The sequence below is a fragment of the Phymastichus coffea genome, unplaced genomic scaffold, assembly GCF_024137745.1.
Source record: "Phymastichus coffea isolate CEN01 unplaced genomic scaffold, Cenicafe_Pcof_1.1 PCOF00068, whole genome shotgun sequence".
Classification (NCBI taxonomy): Eukaryota; Metazoa; Arthropoda; class Insecta; order Hymenoptera; family Eulophidae; genus Phymastichus; species Phymastichus coffea.
In genome coordinates this window covers 777,271-791,021 of record NW_026706879.1, presented here as the reverse complement: position 1 = coordinate 791,021, position 13,751 = coordinate 777,271, and the positions used below count along the sequence as shown (strand labels likewise).

General features: G+C 52.3%; 1 protein-coding gene across 1 annotated transcript; it reads right to left on the bottom strand.

The window, feature by feature from the left end:
* Positions 1 to 1,701: 1,701 nt before the first annotated feature.
* Positions 1,702 to 12,878, bottom strand: LOC131667582 (uncharacterized). The gene is made up of 2 exons (XM_058941081.1): positions 12,802 to 12,878; positions 1,702 to 3,101 (listed from the first exon to the last, which is right to left on the bottom strand). Exon 2 carries the CDS (start codon positions 3,091 to 3,093, stop codon positions 1,702 to 1,704), a length of 1,392 nt encoding a protein of 463 aa, XP_058797064.1. The 5' UTR covers positions 3,094 to 3,101; positions 12,802 to 12,878.
* Positions 12,879 to 13,751: the final 873 nt, after the last annotated feature.

Here is a 13,751-nt window from a genome sequence, read left to right as displayed (position 1 = left end):
GGTCGGATGAAGGTCTAACGCGACTCGTGTGATGTTTGGATCGACTCGGAAAGGAATTTCAAGGGCGCACACTCAGAAAACTCGTTGCACGGTTGATAGCAACACGGCGACTCGAAACTATTCCCGAAAGGTCGGTGGCAAAACCATATAAAGCAACGGTGACGGGCGCGCGAAGGTCATGCGGGGTTCCGCGCGCGAACATTCGGCGGTCAGGCGACTATTTCAGGTGCGGGACAAAGAACGACGTGACAAAAAAAAACTTGGGGATAACGGCAAACGTTTTCGGTCAAGGCGTAATGCGCGCGGAGGTCATGCGGCACTCCCGAAAACGCGGCGGTCGGCAATGCGCGACAAACTCGCGGTTATCATTCATGCAAAGAAATCGGCAGTAAAAGGGTACTTACTCCTGGTAGATTTTGGCCGATTAATGCTCTGTTTGTTATCGTTATTCCGCTATTTTATCCTGTTATCGTTATTATCGTTATTTTATCCTGTTATCGTTATTATCGTTATTATCTATTATCGTTCTTCTGTTATGCCTATTTCTCTCAATATCTTTTGTACTATTTTCACTTTCACTATCTCTTGCCTACCTCCTTCACTATTTCTTTCGTATTCACTCTCGCTTTTCTTTCCCCTCTTTTTTTTTGTTTCCACTTTTCACTTCTACTTTCTTTTCTAATTCTCACTCCTGCTTCTTTCTAATTCTCACTTCTGTTTCTTTTCTAATTCTCACTTCTGCCTCTATTCTAATTCTCACTTCTGCTTCTATTCTAATTCTCACTTCTGCTTCTATTCTAATTTCTGCGTACCGCGCAACGGCGAGGCTCGGCGGACTTCCTACCGTCGAGGCTTAACGGTTACTGGCGCGCCGTTTTTCGGCGACGCACCGCTTCTCCTAGTTTACTTCCCCTTCGTTGTTGCCGATTGGCTAGCTTGTTGCTAAGCCAGGTCTCAGCGCCGTCTATATTAACGTTTTTTTACCCGCGCAATTTATTTATTGGTCGGTCCTTCGCGCCTAATTTGCCTACTGGCCGCGAAGATAGCGTCGGTTTTCCCTCATTAGTTCGACCACCCCTAAGCTGATAACGATTGGTCAGTCAACTAGCGTCGCTTGTCTATCTTCTTCTATCTACCGCTCGTTGGTCTTACCGATTCCCCTCGCTCGCTTCCGATCGGTCTAGCATCGGCGGTCTCGCTCGCTCTCACGCGCTCGGTCGCTCCTACCTTTAGTCTAGCTAGGCCTGCCTTAACTAACGGGGGCTTGCGATCAGCTGATCGCGACTGAAAACTTTAGGGGCTTCTAGCTCCCCGGGGGAGGGTCGGATCGGGTCGTGAGTGCGCGAGGGGTTGTACGCGAGCGTAAGGGTCGTGCGAATCGGTCAGGGAGGTTTCTAGAGGTCGTAGTTCGCGAGATCCGGGAGTGCGTGGGCGGGTGTATGTAGTCGTGGCTGTTCTGTCATAGTGCCGGTAATATATATTTGTGTGTGATGACGCATCATCACATAGCCCCCCACTAATCCGGTGCATACACATGCACCGTGATTCGTCGGTCATCGCGGGTCTACTGATGATCTGCTCACACCTGGTCCTCGGCTACTGATTTAGTGACCTGAAAGGGGGTGTTTAAGGGATCGGATTAGGGTTAAATAAGAGTAGTCAGATGTGATTAATAGGCCCGGAGGCCGCGGTTTATTATTCTTAATCGCTACTGGATTCTCTGCCCCGATTCAAACTGCGGTTTCTTCTAACCTTCTCTAAATTTCGGCGTTCTGCCGCGGCCATAGCCTCCACGGCTTGACGAAGTTTATCCAGTTCCCTCAGGCGGTCCTCGATGTCTTGTGCGGCTTCAATGTGCGGTCGGCTGTGGCTGGGGTTGTGACGGTTCTGGCGTCTATATTCAGGGGGGCGTGGGATAGCGCCGGTTGATGGCCCCGGTCGATTAATGGTGGCTGGTTGCACCACTTCGTCGTAGGAGGGAGGTGGGGCCTCTGGATGTGCCACGTGGTGCGTCAGTCGGCCCGCGGTTGTCCTGTCCTGGCGATGCCAATATTCCTCTGCGCATCTTGGGCAGTTTTCGACCCCCACCCCTCTCCGGCCACAGTTGCCGCAATATTGGTTGGCTTCCGTTGGACGCGGGCAGGTCCGGTAGCTGTGTCCGGGCATCCAGCAGTTAAAGCAACTGCGGCCAGGAGGGTCTATGGTCGGGTCTGTAGGGATGGCTCTTAGATTTCCGAAGCCTGCTCCGGTATCTCTGGGGCGGGCTTCGTAATTTATCCAGGGGCGGATGCCTCGAGGTGGTGATGTGCGGGTTGGGGGACCTGGTTCGTCGCTGGATGCGTCCGAACGGTCCATCACGCTCACCAGGTCATTATATTCCAGGTGCCTCCGAAGGTTGTATCTTCTCCTCCGGCCATTTTCCCCCCTTATCCTCCTTTCCTCGATTCCGCGGATTAGGGTGGCCCTATCGTCCGTGTTTGTGACCGGTAACCATCCCGGGTGAGGATGGTGTTGCGACGATCTCTCGGTTTGGCTCGGTTTCGGGTCCTCCTGGCTATCCTCGGGCTGGTCTCCCCCCCGGATAGCAGGGACTACCGTCGCTCTCGTGGTCTCCGGGGTCGGGTCTCGGCTGGTCGGTCTGGTTTCGTCCGTGGGGCTATCTAATCCTTCTCCTCTTGTAAGGAGGACTATTCCCGACTCGTCTGAGCTCTGGCCGCTTCCTGAAGGTTGGTTTCCACCCGTTTTCTCGATGAGGCCTGCCAGGTGGAATATTTTTTGGTCGGCTGCAGTTTGTTCCGCCGGGGGAACCAGGGCCGCTACCCTTTTTGCTGCCAGGGTAAGTCGATCCTGCAGTCCGAGGCGAGCCTTTTCTTTCAAAATCTCCTCCTCTATCTCCATTATATAGGAGGAGGTCGAGAACGAGGGGGATGGCGCTGTTGCCCTCTGGTCTTGTCGGTCGTGGTCATCTTCCTCATCTGAGGATATAATGACGAGCTCTGGTTTGGGTGGTGGGCCGTCCTCTGTTGGCCGGAATTCCAATTCTGGCCGGTGGTGGAGGGGCCGTCGTGTGCGGGTTCCAAATTTGGGAGGCATGGTCAAGCCTGTAAATCAGAAGGTCTTAGTTTTCGGTCAATAGGGGAGGTCTATTAGTCAAGGTCATCAACCAGCACCAATCGTGCGATGTTAGTCTGGTTAGTTAATTAGTTTGTTACGCGACCTACATCTCCCCCCCCCCCCCTTTGTAAAACTAGAGAGGCTTGTCCTTTCTAGTTCTCGATTCCGCATGATTTTCGGGGCGTGATCTTATTCGTTTAGGTTCTGTGGTCTTAGTTACGCGGTGGTCGTTCGGTAACTAACTTAACATTTACCGGATTTTCTCCTTTATAAGGTTTTAATTGGGTAACGTGGACTTTTCCTATTTCCTTGCCGGACGTATTCTCGATAATGTACACGTTGTCTGATAGCTGTTCCTTTATCCGGAATGGTCCCTCATATTTCTCGGCTAATTTCGCCGAGAATTGGTTAGCCGCATTGGATAGGTGATGAGCTTTTCTCCATACCAGGTCTCCTATTTTGTATTTTGTTGGTCTCCGACCTTTATTATAGCGGTCGGCCATCTGGCTGTGGGCTTGGTCCAGTCGATCTTGAATCGTTTCGCGAAGGTCGTCCAGTTTCTTCAGTCGGTTTACCCATTCATTTGGGTCTGACGCCACTTTAACCTCGGTAGACTCCACCTTGCGGCGTAGGCTCTTTGGGGGCTTTGGTTGTCGTCCGAAGTTTAGAAAGGCTGGTGACGTCCGCGTGGTCGACTGTATTGCCGTGTTTATCGCGTAGCGGAGCTCGTTTAGGTGTTGGTCCCAATCCTTATGGTTGTTGTCGACAAAGGTCGCTATCATGGTCTTTAGTGTACGGTTCGTGCGTTCGACTGGGTTAGCCTGCGGATGGTACGGCACGGTGGTGACGTGCTTGATACCATACTCCTGTAGCATGGTATCTACGCATCTGTTGGCATATTCCTTGCCGTTGTCGGTTAACAGGTAATCCGGGGTCTCCCAGCGAAACAAGATCAACTCCTCGAAAGCTCGGGCCACGTTCTTTCCGTTAGCTGCTCGTACCGGCTTCAGCTCTATCCAACGAGTGAACAGGTCTTGGAACACTAGTAGGTATTTATTCTGGGTCTTGCTCCTGGGGAATTCCATGGTGTCAACTGCAACTACGGCCCATGGTCGGTCGATATTCCGCCGGCCCATTAGGCCTTGAGGTCCTAGTTGGCTGGCTTTATACTTTTGACACTTTTCGCAACGGGTCACGTAGTTGTATACGCTTGAATACATCCCTCTCCAATAGTAGTCGTGAGCAATCCTTAGATAGGTCTTTTCAACCCCTAGGTGGCCAGTCGTTGTCAAGCAGTGGGCATCATACATTATTTGCTGTCTATACTCGTCCGGTACCACAAGCTTCCAGTTAGTCTCTCCGTCGGTGACCGGGTCGGTCGGCTCATCCAGTCGGTGATAGTATAGCATATTGTCCTCGACCTTCCAGTCCGGGAATTTTGCTGGGTTCTGGTTAACATCCCATCGCCGTCGTAGGTACCAGGTGTCTTTGATCAGTTTGAAGGCTGATACGGCATCTGGTCCTGGCGACATTCGTGATAGGGCATCGGGCAGATTATGTAGGTTCCCTTTTCGGTGTTTCACAGTGATTGGCCATTGTTGTAGTTCCAGGATCCAACGGCCTAGGCGACCTTTTGGTTCTTTGTTGTTAAAGAGCCAGGTCAAGGCACTGTGGTCGGTCACTACGGTGAATTCATAGCCTTCTAGATATGGCCTCAGCTTGTTTATCGCGTATATCACTGCCAAGCATTCCTTTTCCGTTACCGAATAATTACGCTCCGGTCCTGTCAGGGATCTGCTGATGTATACTATGGGATGTTCGCCGTCGTCGAATTCTTGACTCAGTACCCCTCCGATGGCGAAATCACTCGCGTCGGTCTGGACGGTGAAAGGTCGACTGAAGTCGGGACGGGCTAATACCGGAGCTTGCGTTAAGGCTTGCTTCAAGGTTTCAAAGGCCAGTTGCTGTTCCGGTCCCCAAGTATACACTTGATTCTTTTTCGTTAGCTTCTGTAGCGGGACTTTAATTTCGGAACAATTCTTGATAAATCGGGAGTACCATTCCACCATTCCTAAAAAGCTCTTCAATTGCGTGACGGTGCGCGGTACTGGGAATTCCAGTACTGGTCTAGTACGGTCTGGATCTGGTCGAAGTCCGTCATGGTCCAGTAGGAATCCCAGGTAGTTGAGGCGAGAGCATCCAAATTCGCATTTCTTAGCGTTGATCTGTAGGCCAGCATCATTGAGTCGTCTGAGGACTAGTTCTAAGAAATGTAGATGGTCATCAAAGCTCTCGGTTGCTATTATGATATCATCCAGGTACGGGAAAACATATGGTTCCCAGTCTGGTCCGAACAGGGCATCAGCCAGTCGTTGAAACGTGGCTGGTGCGTTTACTAGTCCGAAGGGCATTACAACAAACTCCCACAACCCTTCACCAGGGCTTGCGAAAGCTGTGTACTGGCAACTATCTTCCTCTAATGCAATCTGGAAATATGCTTGTCGTAGGTCTATCTTGCTGATGTATCTTGCATGCCTAAGTCGGTCTAATATCGAGTCCATGTTCGGCAGCGGATATGCGTCCTTGCGGGTCACCTTGTTCAGGTCTCTGTAGTCAATGCAGAATCTCCATGTCCCGTCAGGCTTCCGGATCATTACTGGTGCGCTTCTCCAGGCACTCTTGGACGGCCTTATAATGCCTAAATCATACATTCTCTTAATCTCGTCTCGTACAATCTTCTGCACTGCTGGTGACATTCTACGTAGTCCTTGCCTTACTGGTTTCGAATCTCCTATGTCAATCAGATGTTTTACTACGGGTGTACGTCCTAGCTCGTCTGTCTCAGGCGGTAGCAGCCTTTCTATTATTTCATTCAACTTTGCGGTCTGGGCGGTCGTCATTTCGGTCAACCCCGCACATTCCGCAGAGAAGGTTACAAATTCGTGGGGTTTGTGAGGCCTCAAGTGGTGCCATCGCCCCCCACGTACTCTCCATTTCTTGTCCTTAAATAGCAATACCATGTCCCATTCGGTCAAGAAATCTAGTCCAAGGATGATGGGTGGTCCGGTCAGGTTAGTCATAGCTTTGAAGTTGAACCTGGCCGTATGCCCATCGCAGCTCACTTGGAGTGGCAATTCTCCTTCAGTTCGCTCAATGACCCCGGTCACTCCTTGTACCTCACTGAAACGCGGTATAAGTCGGTCTCGGTACCGGGCTGTGATCGAGGGTCCGACGATAGATACTGACGCGCCCGAGTCTATCAGGGCGTCGTATACTATCTTGCCGATAGCGATAGGAATAAACAGACGGTTGTCGCAGTGTGCGCTCTTAACCGAGAGGGTCCCTGGCGTATTTGTAGCCCCATACTGGTCAGTTTCGGACTCGTCTGGTCGATCGGTTAATCCGGCGTCGAATAACGTAGTCTCCCCTGAGCAGTCGGCCGGCCCGCACAGCTGGGTGTCCTCCTCCCTTCGTGGGTTCGCATTTGACTCCGAGTTATTTTTGCTGTCCTCGGGGTCAGCGAAGGTCACCGTCTTTACCTTGGTGCCAGTGTCTGTCCCACCTGGCTCCCAGGGTCCTATCGGTCCTTTCGGCGCCCGTCTCCCTGAGTTGTCATAACTCTCATCAGGGCCAACGGTCATTGCTTCCTGCTGCTTCGTATTCCTGGGGTCTGCATCCATCTGGCCTGACTCCCAGGAATTTGCTTCCCTGTATTTCCCCCTGGGGCCTACACTAGTCTGGCCTGACTCCCAGGGGTACTTGCCTACGTTGCTCATCGTCCCCGGCTCTGAGTTATTTGTGCTGTCCTCAGAGTCGGGCGAATCTTTTCGCTTCTGCATCGCTCTCCTGGGGCCTACTCTAGTCTGGCCTGACCCACAGGAGTTTTCTTCATCACACTTCCCCCTGGGGCCTACATCCATCTGGCCTGACTCCCAGGGGTACTTATTTGCTCTGCTCATCGCTCCCGACTCTGAGTTATTTTTGCTGTCCTCAGAGTCGGGTAGGTTTCCTTTCTTCTGCATCGCTCTCCTGGGGCCTACTCTAGTCTGGCCTGACCCACAGGAATCTTCTTCGCTATCTTTCCCCCTGGGGCCTACTACTATCTGGCCTGACGCCCAGGGGTACTTATTCGCATTGCTTGCTCGCTCTCTTACGGGTCGGTCGCCGGAAATCTGGTCGTTGCTGGGCTTAGGGTCCGATCTTTCCACGGCCCGGTCAGCAGGGTCCAGGTTTTCCAGTTTCCTTTCACTCAGGGGTGGGTACGTTGCGTTCTCCACCCTTGAGTCGGTCGGGACGCACTTGGTCGGAAGTTGCAGGATGAGGGTGTCCGGTGTCTCGAGCGTCCGCAATAATCTGCTTAGAGGCTCGTCATCCGTCCAGAGAGGTCGGTCGATGGGCATGTCTGACTCCTCAGAGCTCGTCTGCAGGGTCAAGTAAGGCGTTTCGACTACGTCCTGGTCCATAGGCCCCAGCTCCGTAGTCGCGTTTCCTCGTCCAGTGCGCCAACTCTCTATTTTCTCATCCTCTTCTCTCCATTGTGCGTCCGTCTCGAAGCCCTTTATCGCAGATTGTCGATGACTCGGGGAAGTAGCGGGCTCGCCTGCTCCCCCGAAGCCTCGTTTCCCAGAAGCCCTGTACGACGATTACTGCAGTTTTTGCAGAAGTCAAAGGGGGCTCCTGGTAATTTGCATACTTGGCAGAACATTCCTCGTGCTTCTCGCGGTCTTTCTCTTGGAAATAGTGCAGCTCGTTTTGGACACTGTCCTGCCATGTGTCCAGGCTCATAACAGAAGTAGCATTTCCGTCTCGGGCATCTTCGATAATCGTGGTCATCCGGGCACGCTCTACATTGGTCAGGCCTATACGGCTGACGGTCTGGCTGGGGCGGCTGAGGGCTGACAGGCGGTCGTAGGGGGAGAATCGAGGGTCGTAACCATCGAGACTCATACCCTTGATCTAGCTGCGAGGGATTCGAGTTCGTTGGGCCGTTCGCAGGTGGAACGGTGACGGTCGGGGGTGTCGGTGGTAGCCCCAAATACTGGTGCGGGTTCATTGACGACATGACCTGAGCTAACATCGGAGCGTCAGGAGGTTCCTTGGGTACCGTGGTCGTGTTGACCTTCACGGGTTCCTTGGTCTTTGGCTTCCTGTCTGGCTTCGGTGTCAGGTCCGGTAAAGTCTCCTGGCTCCGGTTCGGTTCTACCTTATCTGAGCTTATCGAAGAAATCTTGGCCGTTCTTTTGCTGGTCTTCGGGGCCGCTGCTGGGAAACGAGTCTTATTCGACGGAGGATGATACTGTTCATCCATCTCCTCTAGGTTCTCCCATTTTCGCCCATAGTAGGTTAGGTCGCTGAAATGTCGTATGGACTTATCAGCCATATACCTCCTATAAGCTGGTAGCAAGTTGCGCTGGGCAATCTTGATCTGGGTCGAAGTGGAGAGTGGATGTTTAAAGAAGCTCGCGATATGTCGGAAAGCATCGAGGTAGTCGATGATGGTTTCCCCCGGGGCTTGTGATCGACGTCGCAGCTCCTCTTCAATGTCGTCATCGGTCAACCTGCGTCCGTAGTGGTCTCGCAGGGCTCGTTTCAGGTCCTTCCAACAGTGGATTTCTCTGGCCAGGCTACGGTACCAGGATGCGACTTCTTTGGTGAACGTGGACGATATCACGTGCAGTAGGTCGCTGCTGGTCATTCCGGTCCGGGCTTTAACTTCCTCAATCTGTCCGATAAACTCTTCCGGGCCGTCTGATCCGTTATATCTTATCTTCCTGCTTTCCAGTATCCTGATATTCCTCAAATCTCTTTTAGCTACATCATACTCCTCGTAATGCCTGTCTCGCTGTGGGCGCCGTCGGTCCGGACTACTCTGGAGGTCGCTCGAGTATTCGGATTCGCTGGTCTCGGATGCGTAATGTTCAGGCTCACGCCAACGGTCGTGGTCACCCCTATGACGACGGTGTGACTGAACCTTGACGGGTCTGCGGCGGCGGGCTGGACTGTCTCGTTCACTGCTGCTGTCTGATTCTGAAGACGAATCCCTATTCCGATGGGAGTGTCTTGAGTGTCGGTCAGTTCTCTCAGGCCTACATCTTCGACCGCGGCTTTCATGCCTTTGATGTACTCGTGGCTTCGGTGAATCGTGGTCGCGGCAGTGGGCCTTTCCATGTGGTCGCACAGGGCTCGAGCTCACTTGCTTCGACCTAGACTTGCCAGAGCGGGTCGATTTCGTTGGCCGTCTGATAGTCCGATCAGGGGATCTGCAGTCAGTGGTGTGCGATCCATTGCCGCGTTTGTCGCTACGTCGGTCCGGACTCGAATGCCTAGTGTGTCTATGCCTATACTGTTTCGAAGAGGGTCTACGCGGGGACGTCCTCCTATCGCTCTCACTGGCCGTATCATCTGATGATAAGGCAGCCATACAAGTGGAGGTCCTGGTCTGGCGATGCGAACTGGTGAGCCGATCTTCACTAGGACGCAGCTGTCTACTGCACGATGTCCTGGATTTCTCTTGCCCATTTTCGGTCAGGTTACCCTTACGACAGGTTCCTGGTTCAGCTGACAGGTCCATTCGGTCCTCTTCCGCCAGTTGAAGCAAAGATCGGTTCAGGTCAACCCTCCTAAGAGACTCTTCGCCCCGACCAATCCCTCGGCTCTCCCTAATGGCTGGCTCGTCGGTATCGGTCCCTCGGTCTACCCCTCTTGATTCAGCAACACCTTTCTTCGTTCTTGTAACTCGGCGAATGGTTCCGGTGCGTTCCGAAAGCTCCAAATGTATCTCGGGTTGGTCGGCTGCTCCATGCGGCGGTATCCTTCGAGTATTTCTGCCCTTCTTGGCCGGCTGTTCTATGACAGCGTCGGCCTTCTTGTGATTGCGCGCTCCACTGATCGCTGAGGCTTGTTGGGTCCGTTTGGACCGCCGTAATCTTCCTGTCGGATCGGCTGTGTCATCCTCTGAGGTACTCGGATCAACTAGGTCGGACGGTTCAGCTTGACTTGGTATTTTAGAAAGCGGGCGGACTTTAAACGCCTTCGTTCCTGATCTGGCGTTTTGGTCGTGTTCGCTTTCTTCGATAGCCTTAGCAACTTTGGATTTTGGGCGACTTCGTCCTTCCGCTGCTGTGGATTCCGATTGGTGCGTTTGGGCATCACTACTGGTCTCCACAGGACGCCATAATACTGTACAATACGTTGGGAAGGTGCTAAGGTGTAGGGATCCTTTGATTCGTTGGTCCGGTTTTACCCGCTCCTCCCGCAGACGGTACCGCAGGTACTCCAGGCGGTCAACGTCAGGTAGTCCAGTGATAGGGAGTCCAAGTCGCTCCATTTCCCCATGTACTTCGTCAAGCGTCATCTCCTTAATCGTCACAGCTATTTCTCGTCCAGCATGTGATTTCTTAAGGGTGTCCCACATCCTCAGGTTGTCCCATGGCTGGTCCTCGGATCCTTCAAAGGTGTCCATGTCCTCGGTCCTGGTGGTCGGTACTCCTGTACTTGCGTTGGATGTCATTCTGCGCCAAGCAGCTAATGCGTTAAGCACTGTGGTTTCCTGGTTTAATACTCGGTTTAATCTAGTTATCACTGAAGGGGTTAATTCCAGTTGAGGTCTATTACTGAGTTCTACGGTCGCGAGGTCATTCGGTTCCCGAAGGTCAGGCTTATCCTTACTGGCCAGTTCGACTGGTCAGGCTTGGTCCCACTCCACGTTCGGAGTAAAGTCCAATCGGGATTTGCTACCCGGGACAGAATATCGCGAGGTCGTACGAATCCAGCGGTCAAACCCCTAATCAACGACCTATCCAAGGTCGGTCAATAACTGGTTTCGAGCCCTTAGCTAAACAAAAGGTCTAGCCAAATACTCTCGCAGGTCTACCACAGAGAATCTTCCCAACGCAAACACAGGGGATATAAAGGTCCCAGGTCAGGCCCAACAATCGCGATTTTCTTAAAATTTACCCGGACAACTTACAATTATTATTCGGTCAGCCCACACATAGGTTAGTGAATTATTAGTTAGCAGCATAAGTATATATATAAACACAAATAATCACATATACATCGCATATAATCACAAGCACATCGCATATAGTCGCATGTAATCGCTAAATTCATTAACTTATTCGCTTCCGATTATTGTCTTATTCGCGGTCGCGGTACGCCACTTGGTCGGATCGGGGGTAGGGGTGTTGCCCTAGCCACTAATCGTCAGTTAACTTGATGGCGTGGGCCCCACGTTGGGCGCCATTTGCGACGGGGGAGAGGGAGGGGAAAAATAAAAGACGGTATTTCTCCTGATCTCGCGCTGTCGCCAGCGGCGCGCAGTCAGCCGAGACGACGTGTGCAGCTTTATTTTATTGAGTTGGGCGCCAGCTACCGTGCTCTCGCGTTAGGAGAACGTGGTAGCGCTGCAACGTCGGCTGGTTCTCGGCTCGGTGGTCCTGCTGGTCGCTGTGAGGTCGGGTGGTTTCCCCGTCGCCTCCCTCCTTGTCGCCGTCGGTGTTCTTGCGCGCGTGGCCGACTATCACCTGTGGAGGATGAAGCAGGGGCGCGAAGTCCTAGGCGACGATTCGGTCAAGTCTAAAGCGGAAAGACGTATCGAGCGAAAGGGGAAAGGGGGGCAACGGGTGGTTTCCAAGGCCACCCACGGCTGCGGCTCGTTCGGCTAGCTAGATGTTTCGGGGCATGGCGGCTCTCAATCCCAGAAGCGGGTACATCGAGGGGGGCGTCGCAGGGGCGCTCCGGTTGGCGGCTAGTGGTTCGGGGGATGATGACTCCTTCCCTGGACTGGTGGCGTAGTGGCTGCGACGGTGGCTATCGGTTGAGCGGTGATCAGGGCAGTCGGGAATTCGCGCACGCGTTTACCGATCTCAAACCGGTCGCGAAAGCTACGGGGGATGGGGCGATCAAGTGGGTGTAGTCAATAATAAGTCGGATATAAAGAAAATTCGGATTTATTATGCAAAAGAAACCCAGGTCTACCCCAGTGGTCTACCCCTAGCGATGGTCAGCCTGGTCTAGATTACTGGGGGAACGCGGGTGGCGTACTACGGCGCGAAGTCAGCTTAGACGGACAATAACTCGGTTGAATGTTTCGGGCTTCGGCTATGATTCGAATACGTAACGTCGGTTTATCTATTCGCGGCGAAAATTCCAGCTCGTTCAAAACAATTGCGCTCAGGAATTCGGTCGGTCGCGCGAAGGTTGACTACCATTCGCGGTGTTGACGTTACGTATAGCGATGCTTGCGAACAAAATAAAGGCGACGATGTACCTGAGTTTTGCCGGTCGGATGAAGGTCTAACGCGACTCGTGTGATGTTTGGATCGACTCGGAAAGGAATTTCAAGGGCGCACACTCAGAAAACTCGTTGCACGGTTGATAGCAACACGGCGACTCGAAACTATTCCCGAAAGGTCGGTGGCAAAACCATATAAAGCAACGGTGACGGGCGCGCGAAGGTCATGCGGGGTTCCGCGCGCGAACATTCGGCGGTCAGGCGACTATTTCAGGTGCGGGACAAAGAACGACGTGACAAAAAAAAACTTGGGGATAACGGCAAACGTTTTCGGTCAAGGCGTAATGCGCGCGGAGGTCATGCGGCACTCCCGAAAACGCGGCGGTCGGCAATGCGCGACAAACTCGCGGTTATCATTCATGCAAAGAAATCGGCAGTAAAAGGGTACTTACTCCTGGTAGATTTTGGCCGATTAATGCTCTGTTTGTTATCGTTATTCCGCTATTTTATCCTGTTATCGTTATTATCGTTATTTTATCCTGTTATCGTTATTATCGTTATTATCTATTATCGTTCTTCTGTTATGCCTATTTCTCTCAATATCTTTTGTACTATTTTCACTTTCACTATCTCTTGCCTACCTCCTTCACTATTTCTTTCGTATTCACTCTCGCTTTTCTTTCCCCTCTTTTTTTTTGTTTCCACTTTTCACTTCTACTTTCTTTTCTAATTCTCACTCCTGCTTCTTTCTAATTCTCACTTCTGTTTCTTTTCTAATTCTCACTTCTGCCTCTATTCTAATTCTCACTTCTGCTTCTATTCTAATTCTCACTTCTGCTTCTATTCTAATTTCTGCGTACCGCGCAACGGCGAGGCTCGGCGGACTTCCTACCGTCGAGGCTTAACGGTTACTGGCGCGCCGTTTTTCGGCGACGCACCGCTTCTCCTAGTTTACTTCCCCTTCGTTGTTGCCGATTGGCTAGCTTGTTGCTAAGCCAGGTCTCAGCGCCGTCTATATTAACGTTTTTTTACCCGCGCAATTTATTTATTGGTCGGTCCTTCGCGCCTAATTTGCCTACTGGCCGCGAAGATAGCGTCGGTTTTCCCTCATTAGTTCGACCACCCCTAAGCTGATAACGATTGGTCAGTCAACTAGCGTCGCTTGTCTATCTTCTTCTATCTACCGCTCGTTGGTCTTACCGATTCCCCTCGCTCGCTTCCGATCGGTCTAGCATCGGCGGTCTCGCTCGCTCTCACGCGCTCGGTCGCTCCTACCTTTAGTCTAGCTAGGCCTGCCTTAACTAACGGGGGCTTGCGATCAGCTGATCGCGACTGAAAACTTTAGGGGCTTCTAGCTCCCCGGGGGAGGGTCGGATCGGGTCGTGAGTGCGCGAGGGGTTGT